Genomic DNA, 18,954 nt, shown 5'->3' with positions numbered 1-18,954 from the left:
ACCTAGAATATAAGACATATTTTCAGTTGTTTCACACTTTTTTGTTAAGTATATAATTCCACATGTGTTAATTCATAGTCTTGATGCCTTCAGTGTGAATGTACAATTTTCATAGTCATGAAAATACAGAAAAATCTTTAAATGAGAAGGTGTGTCCAAACTTTAGGTCTGTACTATATATAAATATATATATATATATATATATATATATATATATATATATATACACAGAGGTGCTTGGGGGCTTATATATAGATTTCTAGTCTGCAGTAAAAGAGGTGTCAGCTCTCATTTGCTGTGTTTTTCATGCTCAGCATGATCTGTTTTGCCACTAGTGACTGCTTATTTCATTGCTTCTGTCTGTTTGTAGCAATGAATCATTTGTTCCCTGCATGAATCATAGAATAGAATCATAGAATGGTAGAGTTGGAAGGGACCTCCTGGGTCATCTGGTCCAACCCCCTGCTCAAAGCAGGATTCACTAAATCATCTCAGACAGATGTCTGTCCAGCCTCTATTTGAAGACGTCCATTGAAGGGGAACTCACCACCTCTCGTGGCAGCCTGTTCCACTCATTAATCACCCTAACTGTCAAAAAGTTTTTTCTAATATCTAATCTGTGTCTCCTCCCATTTAGTTTCATCCCATTGCTTCTAGTCTTTCCTTGTGCAAATGAGAATAAAGATGATCCTTCTACAATGTGACAGCCCTTGATATATTTGTAGACAGCTATTAAGTCTCCTCTCAGTCTTCTTTTTTGCAAGCTAAACATTCCCAAATCCTGCAACCGTTCCTCATAGGACATGGTTTGCAGACCAGTCACCATTCTGGTTGCTCTTCTCTGAACTTGCTCCAGTTTGTCTATGTCTTTTTTAAAATGTGGTGCCCAAAACTGTACACAGTATTCCAGATGAGGTCTGACCAAAGAGGAGTAAAGACCGATAATGACTTCACGTGATCTAGACTGTATGCTTCTGTTAATACATCCCAGAATTGTATTTGCCTTTTTTGCTGCTGCATCACACTGTTGACTCATGTTCAGTCTATGATCTATTAGTATACCTAAGTCTTTTTCACATGTACTGTTGCTTAGCTCTATTCCTCCCATTCTGTATATGCTTTTTTTCATTTTTATTGCCCAGATGTAGTACTTTGCATTTTTCCCTGTTAAAAACCATTCTGTTGGTTGCTGCCCACTGCTCCAGTTTATTTAGGTCTTTTTGAATCCTCTCTCTCTCTTCTCTAGTATTAGCTATCCCTCCTAGCTTTGTGTCATCAGCAAATTTAATCAGTTTACCCTCAATTCCTTCATCTAAATCATTGATAAAGATGTTGAACAATACAGGTCCCAGGACTATTAACGTGTGTGCTCCCGCATGTACGGATTCAGTATCTATTGCTTCAAGTGTTATGGGTCCTTGTGTTTTTTTCATGCAGGCACAGGTACATAGTGTTTTGTTTTATGTAGCTGGTTTATTGTCCCCAGTTTTCAGTTCTTCTCATTGTTGGCGATGTGCTACTTTTAGGTCCTTATTTTTCGTTGTTTTATTTTTGCATCCTTAATTATTATTTGATTTTTAAAGTTATATTGATCAAAAAGAGGTATCTGAACAGATGATTTTCTTTACGAGTTGTGTCTGGGATTGCAGCTCAGCTCCTTTGAAGTGATTATGGCAGGGATGTAGTACCACAAATCACCTGTGAACACCAGGGGCAGAGTTTTTGTAAACAATGTGACCAAAAGCTGACATTTTTCTAGTCATATAGACTTTTTATGTAAATTGATATTTTTGGCCATAACTAAATATAAAAAAATCTATTTTTGATCACATTTCCAATTTCTGGACTGAAAGGATTGAATTTGCTCATTGGCCTTTTCCATCATTTGTACTTGAATCATCTGGGCAGTGTAGGAAGGCCAATAAGTCATGGCGTCCCTGCCCTTCCATGCTCATACCGCTATGATTTGCTCTCGTCAGTCTTCTATGCTGACACATGGGCCGTTCACTTGTAGACTCTGGGTATGTGCTGTACCTCGACTTCAGCTGTGTATGAGCCAGAACTCAGCAATTTTGTGGCATATCTCCTTGTCAATGGCCTACACTATGATCCCTGTTCACATATGGGCTTTCTATGTGGTAGATACAGTACGTCTTTGAGGGTTACATCAATATATTCACATTGCTGAATTTCTACGGGGGATTAAGCTATAATGTGTATGCTTATTTCAGGCCCTCTGCATATAGCAATGATGGGAGCAGTAGCCCAGGCGAGGAGGGCAGTAGTTGTGTGCAGTGTTGATGACCCTGTGATTATATAGGGCATTTCAGTAGGGCTGCACTCAGGAAAGGGGGTACTGGAAAGCGTGCTCCTTTAAAGGGAATCTGTTAGTAGGATCAACCCTCCTAAGCCATCCATATGGGAATGTAGGTCATAGGAAGCTGAATAAAATGATACCTTGATATCTGCAATCTGATGTCTTATTCTAGAGAAATCCAAGTTTTTCTTGTATGCAAATGAGAAATGAGCTGTCCTGGACTATGGACCGGACACTGATCTGCATGAGAGTCTGCCTCCAGAGATTATTTTACATGAAGGGGGAGTTTCCAGTGTGAGACATGTAGTGACTGACAGTCTGCTCTCCTGATCTCACTGCAGAGCTGTGTGTGATTACAACTGACACATCTACAGGTTCCTCTCAGCTTCACCTTCCATCTCACAGGCAGACAGTGTTGCAATATTGTTACAATACAGCAAAGCTGTGAGAGCTGCAACTGCTAAAGTGTTTGTTATGGGAATAAGTTCAGTTCTACTGTTCTATGTTAGTTACATGTCTCACACTGGCAATGCCTCCTTTTATGTAAAATACGCTCTGCGGGCTGATTCTCATGCAGAAAATAGCTCATTTACAGGTAAGAAAAGGGTGGATTTCTCTGGAATAAGACATAAGATCGCGGATATCAAGGTATCATTTTATTCTACTTCCTGTGAGCTACATGGTCATATAGACGGCCATATAGAGGGTTGATCCTACTGACAGACGCCCTTTAAGAGATTTTGGTGTATGTCAATGGCTTTTGCCTGGAATTGCATTTCATTTTTTTAAAGTGAATTCAGGCACCCAAAACCTCTGGACCGGTGTGGCACTGTGTTTGGAAGAATGCAGACATGCATTTATAGTAATGCAAACTCCTTTTAAACCTTCCAACAGTGTTTCAGATACTATATAAAGGTAATAAAAAAATCTTTTAGGTCCTAATTCATCAAGACAGGTGATTTCCTCGCCGGTCTTGATGAGGGGGGCATGTTAAAGTCAGAGATTCCTGATTAATTAAGAGGCGTATGTCTCTTAATAAATCAGGGGTGTTAGACAAATGGTATGAGCCTCCATGTGCCAAGCCACGAATATTACTCCAGTCTCTGACTGGAGTAAGATTTCTGGTGAAAGGAACACCGCCGCTTGTCATGAATTAAACCAGCTTGCCAAAAGTCACAAAAGTTTTGTGCAATTACGAGTTTCGAAAAATTTTTACAATTTTTCACAGCAATTTATGCCAGATTTCTAGCAAAATTGCTTTGATGAATAGAGCCATGATGTTCAACATACAGTATGTAGTAATTAAACTGTATTTTTACACCCAGATCAACATTTATTTTTTTTTGCAGCACACCCATATATGTTTGTTTTTAAGCTGTAGATTACATCCTCACTTTCAATAACGACAATACAAAAACTCATCCATTTCTAATATGATTATTTTATTTCAATAACTTTAATGACACCTTAAAAGGATAATGTTCACTTTGTGTTTGTTTTTTTGCTGTGTAAACCTATAAAAAAGTAAAAGTTCTGGCTATGATCTTGGCATGATGTATAGAGTCTGCCAGACACATTATGGCATACTGAAAGCCCCATAACCCAGAGCAGTATATTAGTACATGGTACCGAAACATATTAAGTTGTGACACTAATGAACAAGATACATTTAAATAGCAACATCGGTATAGTATAATTTCCCCCATTAAATGGAAAATCAAGGAAGGTCCATTAAATAAAGGTCAATATAATGTACATTTTACTTAATTAAGAGAAAAATAAAACAGTGCAATTCAGAAGAGCTATTTGGGGCATCTGTGGTTTCCAGGGCCCTTAATATAAGAAGGTCATTAATGTTAACTTTCTGTTAACTCTCTAATATTAAGTAGTCTAAATATAATTCTGCAAGGCAGCACTAATACACCAAGGTAACATTTGCAGAAGGTTACGAGTCAATTGCTCTTTTTTTTTTGCCATGCTTGCATAAGGTTTCCTAGACTATAGAGAATTATATAAGCCAGAGTTGTGACAAGAGGAAGCAGATTAACCTGTATGTGTGCACAGTACCTAGGATATTTCTAGACTTTCTGAAATACCCAATCTCTCCCACTATTTCTCTCCTCCCATAATATGGCAAGGACAGAGCTAGACTCCCTATTGTGGTTTGGTGTATCCATTGTCCTCTGCCTCAAGTCAATGAGCTTTACCTTGCACCCTTCTCACATGCTAAAATTGCCTTTTACCCAACTACCCTCAAGAACTGCTGTCTCTACCTAGTATGAAAGAAAAACATGCATGTGAGAGAGAATGGATGTTATAGAAAGAAAAATCATAAAAAGCACCACTATATAACCCCAAAGCAGCAAGAAGCAGAACAAATCCTCATAAAATATAAGTTTTGGTTGTTAACTTCTTATCTATCTCCCATGTTGTCTGGCCAGGCAACACATTGCATCTCGTATCACCGAGGGGTGCAATTTTAAAGGAATTCTAAGAAAAATAAATCTGGGGTCTTCGAAGCCATACGTGGCCTCGTGACCGTATTAATGTTTGATTAGAACAGACAGCAGAGTTCATCACTGTGTTTCCATCATCCTATTAATCAACTATATGTTTAATCAGGTACTGGCAACACAAATTAACCGCAGTCTCCGCTCTCGGTCTCCACCTGACAGATTGTTTATATTCCTATGAGCGTTATATAGAGTAGTAAGGTTATTGGTAATGGCACTTCAGGTTACAGAGGCGGGTGTATCACTTGGAGCAGGCATCTCGGAGGCTTCAGCGCCTCATGGGGGAAGATGATCGGGATCGGATGTCTCTTCCTCCTCCCTGAAAGAAACAAACCCATAACACTTGATGAGAACAAATATCGAAAAACTGACCGGCACAAATGTGAACAGGTGCAAGCTAAGAGAGCCACGCTATATAACTAACTAATTAAAGCTGCACTCTGAAGCGCTAGAATACGTACATAGTATAGCGTTTCAGAGTACAGATTTATTTTGTTACATGATGAGAACAAAATATGTTGGCGGCACTAATGAGCCAGGTCTCCGAGAGGCAATAATTTTTTTTAATAGTGTTACCATAGAAGGTACATTGCATATGTGGCACGTGAAAGAAGAATCTGGCACATGGACAATTGCCCATTTTCCCAACCTGTCCTCCAGCAGTGACTGAACTAAATCGACAGGATAGACGCTTGTGATGAAATATACTGAGCACTGCCAATAAGCAATACATGCAGGAAAACACTATCGTCATCCCAGATACATTATGTAATAGAATTTTCTGTAGAGATACTGCACTGCTCTCAACTCATGATTTGAGCATATCCTATGGTGCGGGGACCCTCTGCAGCCTTTAGGGGGTAGTAAATCTAAGACCATGGTATCCAGCAGTGTTGATTGCTAGGAGAGTGCCGATTAACCGGGCAGTGCCATATGGGCCAACGTTCTTATAGCCCATCCAGATTAGGAAGCCTGCTTTCTTTATTTGCTCCTGCATGGTGTCTGTCCTGCCACCGCACCATCACAATCATCTTGATCTTCTTCTCTTAAACTCATCTGTGCCATAAAAAGAAGGCATGGCAGTCTGGTTAATTTTATGAGTAGGTATCTGGCTGACATATTGTGTTATGGCTTTGATAGCCTGGGGGTATTGCAGATAAGGGGTCTGTAATTTTTATCGGTCTGAATATATAGAGGAGCTATATATGCAAGGGTTTCTCAGCTGTGATCCATATGTAAATAGGGTTAGGGTCTCTTTAAATGTTTAAAGGGGCATTTGGCCTGTGGTTTATAGCCTTCTCTGCTATTCTTCCTATGAAATCTGACAGCGTCCGCGGTGAAGGCTCCAAATTGAGGTCGGAACTTGGTTAGAACTTCTTGTAATTAAAGTGTACTTGGCTTGAAGCAATTCAGAAACACAGCCATAGAAAAGAACTGGAGCATTTGAGGACCCCTTGTCTTTCATTTATGGGGTCTCCTGGAGAAAAGTTAGCCTTTTCTGTGCTGGGTTAATACATCCATTAGACCTCAATGTATCCTGAACTGATAGTTGAATATATAATATGAAATGACTTTATTTTTCCTGTTCTCATGTATCAGTTTGAAAGGCATCTATATACAAAGAAGATAACGATATAAACTAGCAATGGTTAAAAAAATAAGAACTTTTATGTCTCCAAATGTTTTCAGGTCAGAGCTCATACTTGCTGTAGCAATTTTAGCCAGAAGATTTTGAATGACCATATTCAGTGTTTTGTGCTGTCTTTTTATTTCTTCTTTATTATACTCTGTGGAAAGCTTTCTCCTTGGGATATTATCTGTCCACAGAACACAATAGGATATTGCATTAAATGAGGCTTCAACAAAGGCCTGTAAATGCAATGCCTTGTACGGAGCATGTGAGGAATGGTGGAGAAAATCTTGTTGTGTTGTGAATGTTCCCAACTATAGAGTGGTTAAACATCTCAGAAGTCATGTTTGCTGATCTCTTATTTCAATTTCTGGAGAACATTATCTTACCTCCCCAAAATGTGCTGTAATTAAAGCGGTTGTCCAATCACAACAACCGCCCTTTAAATGGAAGCTAGTCCTGTGATCAGCTAATTCCCATGAATCTGGCTTCAGAAACTCCTGGAAATCACCCGATCGGCTGAAGAAACTGCAGCTGCATTTAGGGAATATGTAGCTATATATGTCACTCAAAAGTATGGCTGATACTGTAATTCATGGATTGGGTAGGGGTCCCAAAGTAAGAGGTGTTCTTTGTTAGAGATTTTCCACCCTGACTAATGGGGATTGTGTCTTGTGAATGAGGGACATCCCTCCATGACATCAATTTAACCTAATATGGTGTATAGAAAAGGTTATCTGGTGAGACAACCATCTACATGACAACTTTGGCCCACCAAAGTCCACTCTATGATGCTGGTACATTACAGCATAGTGCAAAGTAATTGGGTCACGATGGACGGTACGGTGACAAGCAAGTCACAAAGATCCAACTGGTTCTGTATTTTTGCAGCTTGCTTATCACGGTACCAGTCGCATTTACCTGCAATATTCTTCAATGTCGCAGCGGCCCATAGAAGCCTTTAGTGCAGCCAAAGTTGCCATGTAGCCCCAGCCTAAGCATTCACAATGCAACCTGCATTCATAAGTAAATAGATATCTTAGACCTGATGAGGCTATTATATTTTATTTAAAAATTCATCTCAGAATTGCTGTAGAATCCCTCTGAACCTATCCTGATTGACAAGCTCCTCAGTGCCCCTCCTCCATGCTGTAATTTCACACTACTCAGTACAAGCTGCAGGTGGGTGGAGACTGAATGCACTTGGACTCATGAGTTCTCTCACTCTTTAACAGGATTAGTAAAATACCTAATTTAATATCATAATTGCACACATATCCTGTTTTGGATTTTCAAAGTAAGTACATCAGGCTGCTAAATCTGTTTAATGATGTATGCAGTTTGTTTTGTGAAATTTGGTGACAGATCAGCCGGGTACTCTCCAGCTTCAGAGCAGCACTTATACAGTCATGGCCAAAAGTATTGAGAATGAGACAAATAGTAATTTTTCCAAAGTTTACTGCTTCATTTTTTGTAATGGCAATTTGCATATACTCCTGAATGTCAAAGAGTGATTTTGATTAACAGCAATTACTGTACTTGCAAAGTCAATATTTTCCCAGAAAATGAACTTTAACCCCCAAAACACATTTCAACGTCATTGCAGTCCTGCCTTAAAAGGAGCAGCTAACATCGTTTTAGTGATTGATCCATTAACACAGGTGTGGGTGCTGATGAGGACAGGGCTGGCGATCAATCAGTCATGATTAAATAAGAATGACATCACTGGACACTTTAAAAGGAGGCTGGTTCTTGGTATCATTGTTTCTCTTCAGTTAACCATGGTTATCTCTAAAGAAACACGTGCAGCCATCATTGCACTGCACAAAAATGGCCTAACAGGGAAGAGTATCGCAGCTACAAAGATTGCACCTCAGTCAACAATCTATCGCATCATCAAGAACTTCAAGGAGAGAGCTTCCATTGTTGTCAAAAAGGCTCCAGGGCGCCCAAGAAAGACCAGCAAGCGCCAGGACCGTATCTTAAAACTGTTTCAGCTGCGGGATCGGACTACCAGCAGTGCCGAGCTTGCTCAGGAATGGCAGCAGGCTGGTGTGAGTGCTTCTGCACGCACTGTGAGGCGGAGACTCTTTGAGCAAGGGCTGGTTTCAAGGAGGGCAGCAAAGAAGCCACTTCTCTCCAGAAAAAACATCAGGGACCGACTGATATTCTGCAAAAGGTACAGGGAGTGGACTGCTGAGGACTGGGGCAAAGTCATTTTCTCTGATGAATCCCCTTTTTGATTGTTTGGGACATCTGGAAAACAGCTTATTCGGAGAAGAAGAGGTGAGCGCTACCACCAGTCTTGTCTCATGCCAACTGTAAAGCATCCTGAAACCATTCATGTGTGGGGTTGCTTCTCAGCCAAGGAAATCGGCTCACTCACAGTCTTGCCTAAAAACACAGCCATGAATAAAGAAAGGTACCAGAATGTCCTCCAAGGGAAACTTCTCCCAACCGTCCAAGAGCAGTTTGGCGCCCAACAATGCCTTTTCCAGCATGATGGAGCACCTTGCCATAAAGCAAAGGTGATAACTAAATGGCTCATGGAACAAAACATAGAGATTTTGGGTCCATGGCCTGGAAACTCCCCAGATCTTAATCCCATTGAGAACTTGTGGTCAATCATCAAGAGACGGGTGGACAAACAAAAAACAACAAATTCTGGCAAAATGCAAGCATTGATTATGCAAGAATGGACTGCTATCAGTCAGGATTTGGTCCAAAAGTTGATTGAGAGCATGCCAGGGAGAATTACAGAGGTCTTGAAGAAGAAGGGGCAACACTGCAAATATTGACTTGCTGCATTAACTCATTCTAACTGTCAATATAACCTATTGGTACTCATAATATGATTGCAATTATATTTCTGTATGTGATATAAACATCAGACAAACACTAATAAAAACCAGAGGCCAGCAGATCATGTGAAAATATAATTTTGGTGTCATTCTCAAAACTTTTGGCCATGACTGTAGGCTTGGAAACAGTGTGTTCCCTGCTTAGGAGACTGGCCGCCGCTGACGGACTGAATCGGGTAGCCTAGGCAATGAGCAAGAAACAAGGAAATTAAAAATCTCTCCATTCTTGAGAACAGAGATAATTTCTAATAAGAGGTAAATTGCAATTTTGATTGTTTTCAGAAGCACTTTGCAATTTTACTTTATTTTTTTTTATGCTGAGAAAACCCCTTTAAAGGGAGACTGCCAGCACAGAATGACTGTTCAAACCAAGTACAAGCGCTTGGTGCACCCTTGGTGTAGCCAAACTTGCACCTTTCCACCTACTTTAATTGAGGGAGAGAAGGGCGGAGATAGATGGAAAACAAGTAGGTTGGAAGGTGCACTTAATTGTTTGGCCATGTCAAAGGTGCACTGAGCATCTGTGCTTGGTTTGAACAGTCATTCTATGCTGACCCACTCCCTTTATTTTATACCCACCAGTCCCCATTCCTGCACTTTTCTTCACTCTCAAATGCCATAACCAGACATTTAATACATGGAATAATGTTCAAGAATTGTAATAAAATTCAGCAGTGGTTCTGGCATTTCGGTCATGATTTGCCCTTATTTCCATACTGACTATGGATTATCTGCAATTTATACATAGTTTAATATAACAAGGTTCATAGTCCAGTGTGTTTGAGCTTTATACAAAAAAAGAAAAATGAACTTTTTTTATATCATTTTTTTCGAGTATTATGTTGTGTTGCTCGATCTTTGTGAATATTCATGTGATAAATTGACCATTTTTCCATACTTAGGTTGCAGTCACTCAATTTGCATTGAATACATCATTACTCTTCAATGCTGAGAAAACTCAATTAGGCGTTCTAATGAATAATTACAATATATGTTCCTGTACAAAGCTTAGTTATTTCACATTTCCTTTTTTTTTCAGCTGAGCTCCTACTGAGTCATAGATAGTATCGCAATTTGTCCAAGTGGTGTGAATGTTGTACGCGAATAATGAGCCTTTTATGCTTCATCTTAAGACTAATGACTGATACTTTTACTTACAATATTTATGGCATTGAGAACATTTATTTTTACTAAATGTAAAGTGTAATTTAATGAACAGTGTATATAGAGGAGGCTGTTTCCCAATGTATGGTAAAGAATAATGTTACAAAATTATAATGTCCAAGAACTAATAAACTCGTTAAGATGGCGGATTTTGTTGCAGACGCGCCTGTGACTTCCCTGCCCCTTCCCATCCATGTGTTTGTCTCCAAGACAAACCGCATCCAGACAAATATAAAGGTATGTCCACACATTAAATATTTGTTGCAGACATTTCTGCAGCAAAAAACTGTCTCTTGGCAGGAAAATGCTGCATAAAAAAAGTGCGTATTTTGCTGTGTTTTTGATGCTTTTTTTTATGTTTTTCCACATTTCCACAAAAAAGATGCAAATAGGCTGGAAGAATTGACATGCTGCAGATATGAAACTGCTTTAAATCCGCAAGGAAAAACCAAGAAACGTGGATGAGATTTCAGAAATGACTTTAATACTATTACTGTTAGAAATGAATTTACTGGGACAGTAAAATGCTGCATTTTTTGTGGCAAAAAAAGTGCAGAAAAAAAGCGGCAAAAATGCCACGTCTGAACGTGCCCAGACCAAGTTTCAGTCGCAGAAATTTCTACAATAAAATCTGCCATATTCATCTACTTTGGGTAAAATAGTTGGTAAAATATATAATTTCACCATTAATCCCTGCAACAGTATTGGACCAGTCAGAATAAACTCCAGTGGCTATTTTCTTAAGGGTGCAGTCAGACGGCTGTATACATCGGACTGCAATTCCCGGACTGGTCGGTGACTTTCCCCACCTCAGCCTGACAGGTTCATATATTTGTATGCAGCTGTCACTCTTGGGTCGGGGGAGCTGCCAGCCAGTCCGAGCATTGCGTTCCGATCTCGGTCCAATTTATGGGGCCATCTGACTGATGGGAGGTTTGGGACAATTTAATGATTGAATTACTTAAGAAAATATTGTCCTAACCCTAAGTGTGATGTCAAGAAAGATGGAAAACTGTGAAATCATACAGTCTAAGGGGGCAGCATATGCACACTGAGTGATCTAGTATAGGTGCGCAAAGTTTGCTTTGGTCTGCCTGTAGACCGCTGATTGGTAAAAGTTTACTGATTGATGGTCGTATCATGCTGCTGGTTGGTCGGTGTAAACAGACATAATGGCGTACCATGCCTCCAACTGTTCCACACTTTGTGCAGGACTGTCCTGCAGAACAGGGTACAACGTGGATGGCCTTACATAAATGTGCAAAAAAAGAGGTCAGGATATTTTATGAGCATTCCCAGGTGGATCATGGTTGGTACTCGGAAGAAATCAACGAATTTGGATGCACTTGTTGGGAGATATGTATAACAAAATGTAACTTGCATATTTGGATGTTCACTATACTTATAGAAAGTTTGCATTTTTGTTTTGAAACACCATTCAGTTCATCTAGAGGAAAATATTCCTTGAATTTACCCTCCAAATATTATTTTTTGAGAATATAAATTCCCAGAGGGGAGGAACTGTGTGATAGAGCCAAGCCATAAAAAAGGACTTAAGGACAACAGATTACATTGGCAAAGAACACTTTAAACACTCTGCCAAACCGATCTTGGCAGTCCTGGATGATAATTGTATACCATCTGCACACATTTCCATTTATAACAGAATCCTTCTATATAGATACAGTGAAGAACACAAAGGCAGTATTTAGCAATTTAATAGCAACCAAGCCTGACAATATTGCTGGATAGTTGTCAATATCAAACTTGCTTAACTAAGGATCAAAAAAGGTATGGACAACATATGGTGGCTGATGAGAAAATTATGAAAGACTACCATTATGGCTGTTTACAAGAATACATCACACATAAATGTTTAAAAGGAATCTATTGCCAGGTTTTTGTCATCTAATCTGAGAGCAACCTAATGTGGACCCTGAGATGCTGATTCCAGGGATGTGTCATTTACTGGGCTGTTTGCTGTCGTTTTGATAAAATCACTGTTTTATCAGCAGGAGATTATCACTATAGGACTGGCTGTCTGGTGCCATGTAGTCCTCCTGCTCTGTATAACCCCGACCCCTTCACTGATTGGCAGATTGCAGTAAATGAACAGTTTATACAGAAACCTGCCAATCGGTGTTGACTCTCTTGACAAATCTTGTTTCAGGACATTACAAGCAGGAAGAAAAGAACTTTCCTACGAACATGAGGGTCTACAGCAACCACCTGTCCCTTAGGGGTACAGGTGAACTGGCACTATAATATGTGCCACTGCAGCCCCTTCAATCAGGTGCTTAGTGAGGATGCTAGGAGTCAGATCCTCACTAGTAGGTCAACAATATTAAAGTCACTAAAAACCTCCTTACAGCTTACATAGTATTTAAAAATGTTACCCTTCGATAAGTCAAGCTTTGAGGAAAAATAATGCCATTTTGTCTAATGTATGCAATTGAACCATTCATAAAGCAGTCAAGATTACAAGTGCCCATAAACCCTCAACAGCTGTAAGCTGAACACTATCCAAAGTGTTCTGAATGAGTTGATTTTACAAGATCTTTGTAAACTAAACCACTCTACACCTATTAAGGCACATAGGCATCTTGGATCCTGCCAGGCTAGAGGGAATTGTCTCTCTCACTGGCAGATCTTTACATATATGTATTTCATGGTTAGTCTTTCATCTAAATGGCTGGTATGTAATAATACTGAACCCTGCAGGAGAAAAGGATGGCCGAGGGTCACAGTATTACATAATATAAGGGGGGGTTCCAGAAGCTGGACTCACAAGATAGGCGACAATTTTAAAAGGGGTTGTCTTGATAACACTACCCATACATTGACTACACTGACTAAATCAAAGATTTCATTTTCTATACAATGTATTTTAAGAAATTCAGAATATTTATATTACCAGGTTAAAGATCCTGGACAGAGTTCCTTGGCCATCTCTGTGTGCATCCTTGTATCCCTTGTAGGATTTGTGGTGCTCGAAGAACCTTGGACTGGATCCTCCATAACAGCTCTTGTGACCCTCACCTCCCTACAGTGAAATAAATGGTTACAACATAATTTTGATACAAAGAAATTCATAACTAGATCATTCTTTTGAGACAAGTAGACCGTATTGTGGATATGACAGTATGGAATAATGAAGGCGAGCTAAGCTTACGTACTTCATCCCCTAGAAGAAAAATAAGCAAAAACAACATCATCTATGTACCCCGTGGAGCGTCACCGAAACGTTAGCACTCATGGAAATGCCTTCCATATTTAATAGGAATATCATCATGCAGAATACTGATTCTTCTAAATAGATGCTTCTGCTAAATAGACCATGACAAGCTTTCTTCAAGTAAGAGTTTTATTGTGATCAAAGTAAATTAGATGGTAAGTGAATTAAATATATGCTCATCATACAAACAACGGACATCAAAAGATAATCTATTGTGCGTGGAGGAGGCCTGCAGCGTCCAAGAAAATAGACTTTCTCTGCCTTTTTTATCTTTGATTTGTAGCCTTTTATCTAACAGTTTTAAATTTCCTAGAAAGACCCAGGTTGTTAAGGGATCTATAAATGTATGCGAGGGGTTACTTTGGTTGTCTATTAAATTCAGTGAGTGCGGTAAAAAGAAAAAAACATTCCATACTGACACCATCTATACGCATTGCAACAATTACATAAGAAACTGTCTTTTTTTTTAATTGTGGATGCTAAAAATATTGGCTATTGCACCTTTACATGTATTTTAATGCCGTATTCATGTCAATCTGTTCTCCCCTGGTTTATATTTATATACTTTACATTTTCTTTTACATAAATATATACTGTATATGTATCTATCTATCTATTTTTTCCCCTTCTACATGTGCAGACAGTTGGTGAGAATCCCGGATCTGATACACCCTTCCATGTATAGCTCTAAAACGCTCTGTAACACTCAGCTTGTCAGGCAGAAGTGCTCAGAGCGGTGTAAATTACAGACTCAATAGTAAGTCTATAGCATATACATTGATCCTGTTATGTGCCCACTTCGGAAATGTCATCCTATCTGTTGTGTCACTCATTTTTAATCGCAATGTGATATATTATATTCATATTTGTGGTATCTAGCTCTCATTTTTTGTGGGTGTACTGTAGTATTTGTTTTCTGAGTGCAGCTGATGTAATATATGGTGTTATATTGTTACACCTTGGAATATTTTGATTGGTCCCTTGTTTTGTCTTATTTTTGCATATCTCCCTATTTAGGCTACGTTCTGAGAAGCCTTTTTTGGTCTTGACATTACCATTTTTCCACGTGCTTGCATGTCATTCTCCATAAGGAGAAACGTTACCCCCTTAGATCCCACTCTTAAGCCTCTCTCCTAGCCAAATCACATCTCATACTTTACACTGATGAGGGGCAACACCCCGAAACACCGTGTCGGCAAATTGAGATTCCGGTTTAGTTTTCATCCTAAGTCATGTGGCAAGGTTCATTAAAAGGTCGATATTGACTTTTAGGATTGTTGCTTCCAATAGGTGGTACTAGAATTCTAGTCCTGTTCCTTTCTGAAGAGGCAATTTTCAAATTTATGTTCCAAGAGGAGGATGCATGGCTTATAAGTCTCCTCACTGTGAAATGCCAGGCCTGGCATGTCACGCTCCACAAGGAGAAATGTTACCCATTACTTTTTTATGGATTTGTATAAACTTGAATGGCTAATTATCATCCGCAAAAATGAGACTGATACATGGACTGAGTTTAACAGAATGGATACATGGATCCATTAAAAGAAAAACGGTCCCATTAAACTCTATGGGTCCGCATGCTGACCCTTTTGAAAACGAACAGTACACAGATGAGAAAAACTGATGTGTGAATGTGCCGTAAGTGGAAGCATCTTCATTGTACATTTACCAAATACCCAGAAGAGTTTTTCCCTTTCCGCTCTCCATTCTATGAAACATTACATGCGTGTGGGCATGACTCAGATCTCTTAGGCTGTCAGCTCTTGTGGTGTGTACGTGGTTTTCTCGATGCATTTGGCATTTAGACGTGTGTCATTTATCCCGAAATGTCAAGCTGTTCTGATTAGTCTACGACTGAGAAATGCGGCCTTCAGAACTCTGTAGATATTCAGGCTCTTTGGGAAGTTGTGCATAAGATCAGATACGTAACGTTCCCATCTCATGTGTAGTTTTATTTTTAAATCACCTTGAAAGGAACAGAAAAACTAAAGACACAAATATAAATGTACACAGTCAATGTAGAAATGGCAAATGCACAGGAGCAAATCCCACGTAGAAGTGTCCTTGATCTTAGATGGATCGGAATAGTTTGTGCATTGACTTTTACAAAGCATGGAAATGGAAAGCTTCCTAGCACTTAGTTGGTATTACATCTCTGCATTTTCAATATGAATATGTCACATGATGTTACTTGCACATTTTTCTCTTTTGCATATGAAGTTTAGATTACAGCTTGGTGCCTGACGGACTATGATTGTGGTTATTTCTTTGGAATACAAATCACCAGGCTAAAATGAGTTCTGGCCTCCTGTTCAACCAAAGTCAAGTGAATTTGAGCTCATGTACAAGGTCATGTAGCAGATCTGTTCCATAAGGCTTCCTAATACAGCACCCAATGGGATCTTTGGGCCAATACTGCACCTTTGTGTGCCTCCAATATCATATGGATGTATACAGAGCTTGTTGCATGTTCCATTGTGCACTATATTATAGAGGACAATACTATGGTGGTACACAAAGTACCTATGGCTCTGTAGGAAATATGGGTGTCTCCATATCAGTTGTACATGCCATAATCAAAGCTGGAATCTGATAACCCCAATCTCCTTTTTTTTGCACCAAAATGTGGATAAATCCTGTCGAATGATGAAGAAACTATTTTGTTAACAGAGCACTAATGTAAGCTGGTACCTATAACCATTTCTAGGGTATCGAGCCAGATAAAACTGTGATTGGACAGTATCTCTTTAGAGGTGCTTCGAGGTCAGCTGATTATATCTTCTAAAGAACTTTAAATAATAGGATAATTAGCTGAAAAGCCATTGTTATCACTCTCTACTTTTGAATGTACCAAATTGTAATTGGAAATTACAGAGTTGGACCACTGATATAATATTCTCATGTAAAAGCAATTTTCCAAAGTGAGAAATCCTGTTGCTGTAAAATACACCCAGTGAACATCCTACTGAGGGATAAATTACTAAACCTGTAAATCATGGTGATTAATTAGCCCCCCACCCCACCCATATCCTAGAAAAGAGAAAGACCTAAATGAATAAAGCAAAGTCAATTTTCTTTCACCGCATGCAAAAAAAAATTATAAAGTATGAGAAGCGGGAGAAGAGCAACCAAGACTTAAAGGAACATAAAAGGGAAAAGCCAGCTTTGCCATACATGTATCTGCAGCAAGTGTTTTCTGACGTCTCAGGACACTTCTTTAGTCATCCAGTCAATGAACATGCCGGGGGCTGAAAGCTAAATTTTTTAAAGAAAGCAAAGCTTGAAAGCAACATTGTGAGAGCACAGCAAGCAGTAAGTAAATCTGCTGTGAGGAAGAAAAGAATTCTGAAAAATAAGGAAAAAAGAGGAGCTTTGTGAGGAGGAATATTGGCCCAAGTGACCAAAAGGAGCTGGAGATGGAAAACATATTGATCACCTACCCAGCTAAATCTGGCGGGGAACAATCCTCTCTGCACATGGAAGAAACAGAAATGGTAACATGATCACTAAGATTCAACCTCTGCAATCAATCAAATATTATATTCCAGCTCTTCACTCTATTCAAGGTGCAAAAAGCCAAAAACAATGAAAGTGATGCCATCGGTGGCCACCATCCGTTCCATTGATTTGTAATAGGGTTTTTCAATGTTGTTACTTTTCAGTTCCCTTGCACATAAATAATAATAATAATAATTCCCTTCATTTCTGTTTTTCATTAATTTTGCTACTTGCCAAACAGAAATCTAGTATCTGGACTAAAGATTAGAGTAAGGCACACATTAGCTCTATGCCTCGGAATTAATGCCACCTAAAACAATAAATGACTGGAATTTTCTTAAGAAAATGTGAAGGGAGAACATCACACAAATAAAAGTTATGAAAGAGCATATTCTGAGCATTGCCATGGGAACCTGGCACTCTTACACAGGAAAGAAATACAATACAAAGTAAAAGCATACATCGTAAACTGGAAGTTTAGAAAGGTCAGTGACAATCAGACTGGTAATCTGTTGTTGTTAAGGCTGAAAAATGTCAAACGTCATTTAAACCCTCCAAGAAGGAGACAGTCAGGACAGCATCTTGTAAGGAGAGTTTACTGGGTTTTATAAGACTAATTGCTTAGTTGAGGTGTCAGACTGTTACATTAAGCTGATTGATATTTGATAGGTGTATGATGGTTATATGTGATCTTCATCCTTTTCTAATAGTTTAAGGGAAACTCATCAGAAAATGGCCAATTGTTTTAATCATGTTTTGTATTATATGTATTTTTTTTTTTGAAAAAAACAAATTGACATTTTACATTTCATATCAGAATCGTTATTAAAATGTCCTAAATCTTTATTAACACCTTCACGACCGATGACGTACACATACGTCATCAACTGTATCCCTGCCTTTGATGCGGGTTCAGCATGTGAACCCGCATCTTTCCCCGTACTTAATGGCTGATTTAACCAGCCATCAAATGCCCTATCCACCCGCGGCTGTCAACCAGTTAATTGCCACTGTCAATCACTGACAGCAGCATTAAACATGCGCAGACAGGAAATGCATCACTGATTCTGCCTTTTGGTGTGTCCGTGATCGCGGGGCAACGATAGGTTGTCATGACAGCTGGGCGTTTGCTGAAGACCCCTTTGCCTGTCATCACAATCCTCCTGTGAAGGTCAGCCTGTGGCATTCACAGGAGATCGTGATTTCTGCTATAGATAGCACAGGCGATCGGACAATCACAACTTTAAGTCTCCTAAGGGGACTATTAAATACACCCTCATAATATCATCATCATAAAATCATTAAATGATAGGTTATTTTCATAGTTACCTTTGGTTGAGAAGGGGGTGGTGTCCTGGGAGTCACCTGGAGGAAAGTAGAGACTGATAAGTCTACCAGCAGAATGATCTACATATACATTTGACAGGAGCTTGGGATCTTCATTGGTAAATGCTAACCATCACATTTCTAACATGTTTCTCTGTCATGGGAACTTCCCCATAGGTTATTATTTTATCAAATGTCATTAAATGTTCGGTTTGTTAACAGTTTGTTTTCATGTAAGAACTTACAATGTTCCTGAAGAAGTGGACAACGGGGTTGTCATCAACATGTCTGCCATGGGCATAGTAAGATCTCTGAGGGGAGGAAGAGAAGTAAGATCTCTGAGGGGAGGACGAGAGGTAGCCAGATCTGGACAGGTGGTAATCCTGAAGTAAAGAGCAAAGTAACCAATC

The 18,954-nt window shown here is 39.2% G+C and overlaps 1 protein-coding gene across 3 annotated transcripts in view; it reads right to left on the bottom strand.

Moving 5' to 3' along the window:
- Nucleotides 1-3,738: 3,738 nt before the first annotated feature.
- Nucleotides 3,739-18,954, bottom strand: part of MBP (myelin basic protein) — a 200,193-nt gene continuing 184,977 nt past the window's right edge. For 2 of the 3 annotated variants that reach the window (XM_073678920.1, XM_073678921.1), the window contains exons 5-9: nucleotides 18,790-18,927; nucleotides 18,548-18,583; nucleotides 17,161-17,190; nucleotides 13,400-13,528; nucleotides 3,739-5,149 (exon numbers count right to left, since the gene is read on the bottom strand). In XM_073678920.1, the coding sequence (XP_073535021.1) occupies nucleotides 5,099-5,149; nucleotides 13,400-13,528; nucleotides 17,161-17,190; nucleotides 18,548-18,583; nucleotides 18,790-18,927 (384 nt within the window). In that variant the 3' untranslated portion in view covers nucleotides 3,739-5,098. The remainder of the gene's footprint in view (nucleotides 5,150-13,399; nucleotides 13,529-17,160; nucleotides 17,191-18,547; nucleotides 18,584-18,789; nucleotides 18,928-18,954) is intronic. The other variant, XM_073678922.1, reaches the window with a different exon arrangement.

Source organism: Phyllobates terribilis, unplaced genomic scaffold (assembly GCF_046119375.1).
Source record: "Phyllobates terribilis strain yellow unplaced genomic scaffold, ASM4611937v1 Scaffold_4__5_contigs__length_816908805, whole genome shotgun sequence".
Lineage (NCBI taxonomy): Eukaryota > Metazoa > Chordata > Amphibia > Anura > Dendrobatidae > Phyllobates > Phyllobates terribilis.
This window is presented reverse-complemented; position numbering and strand designations above follow the sequence as displayed.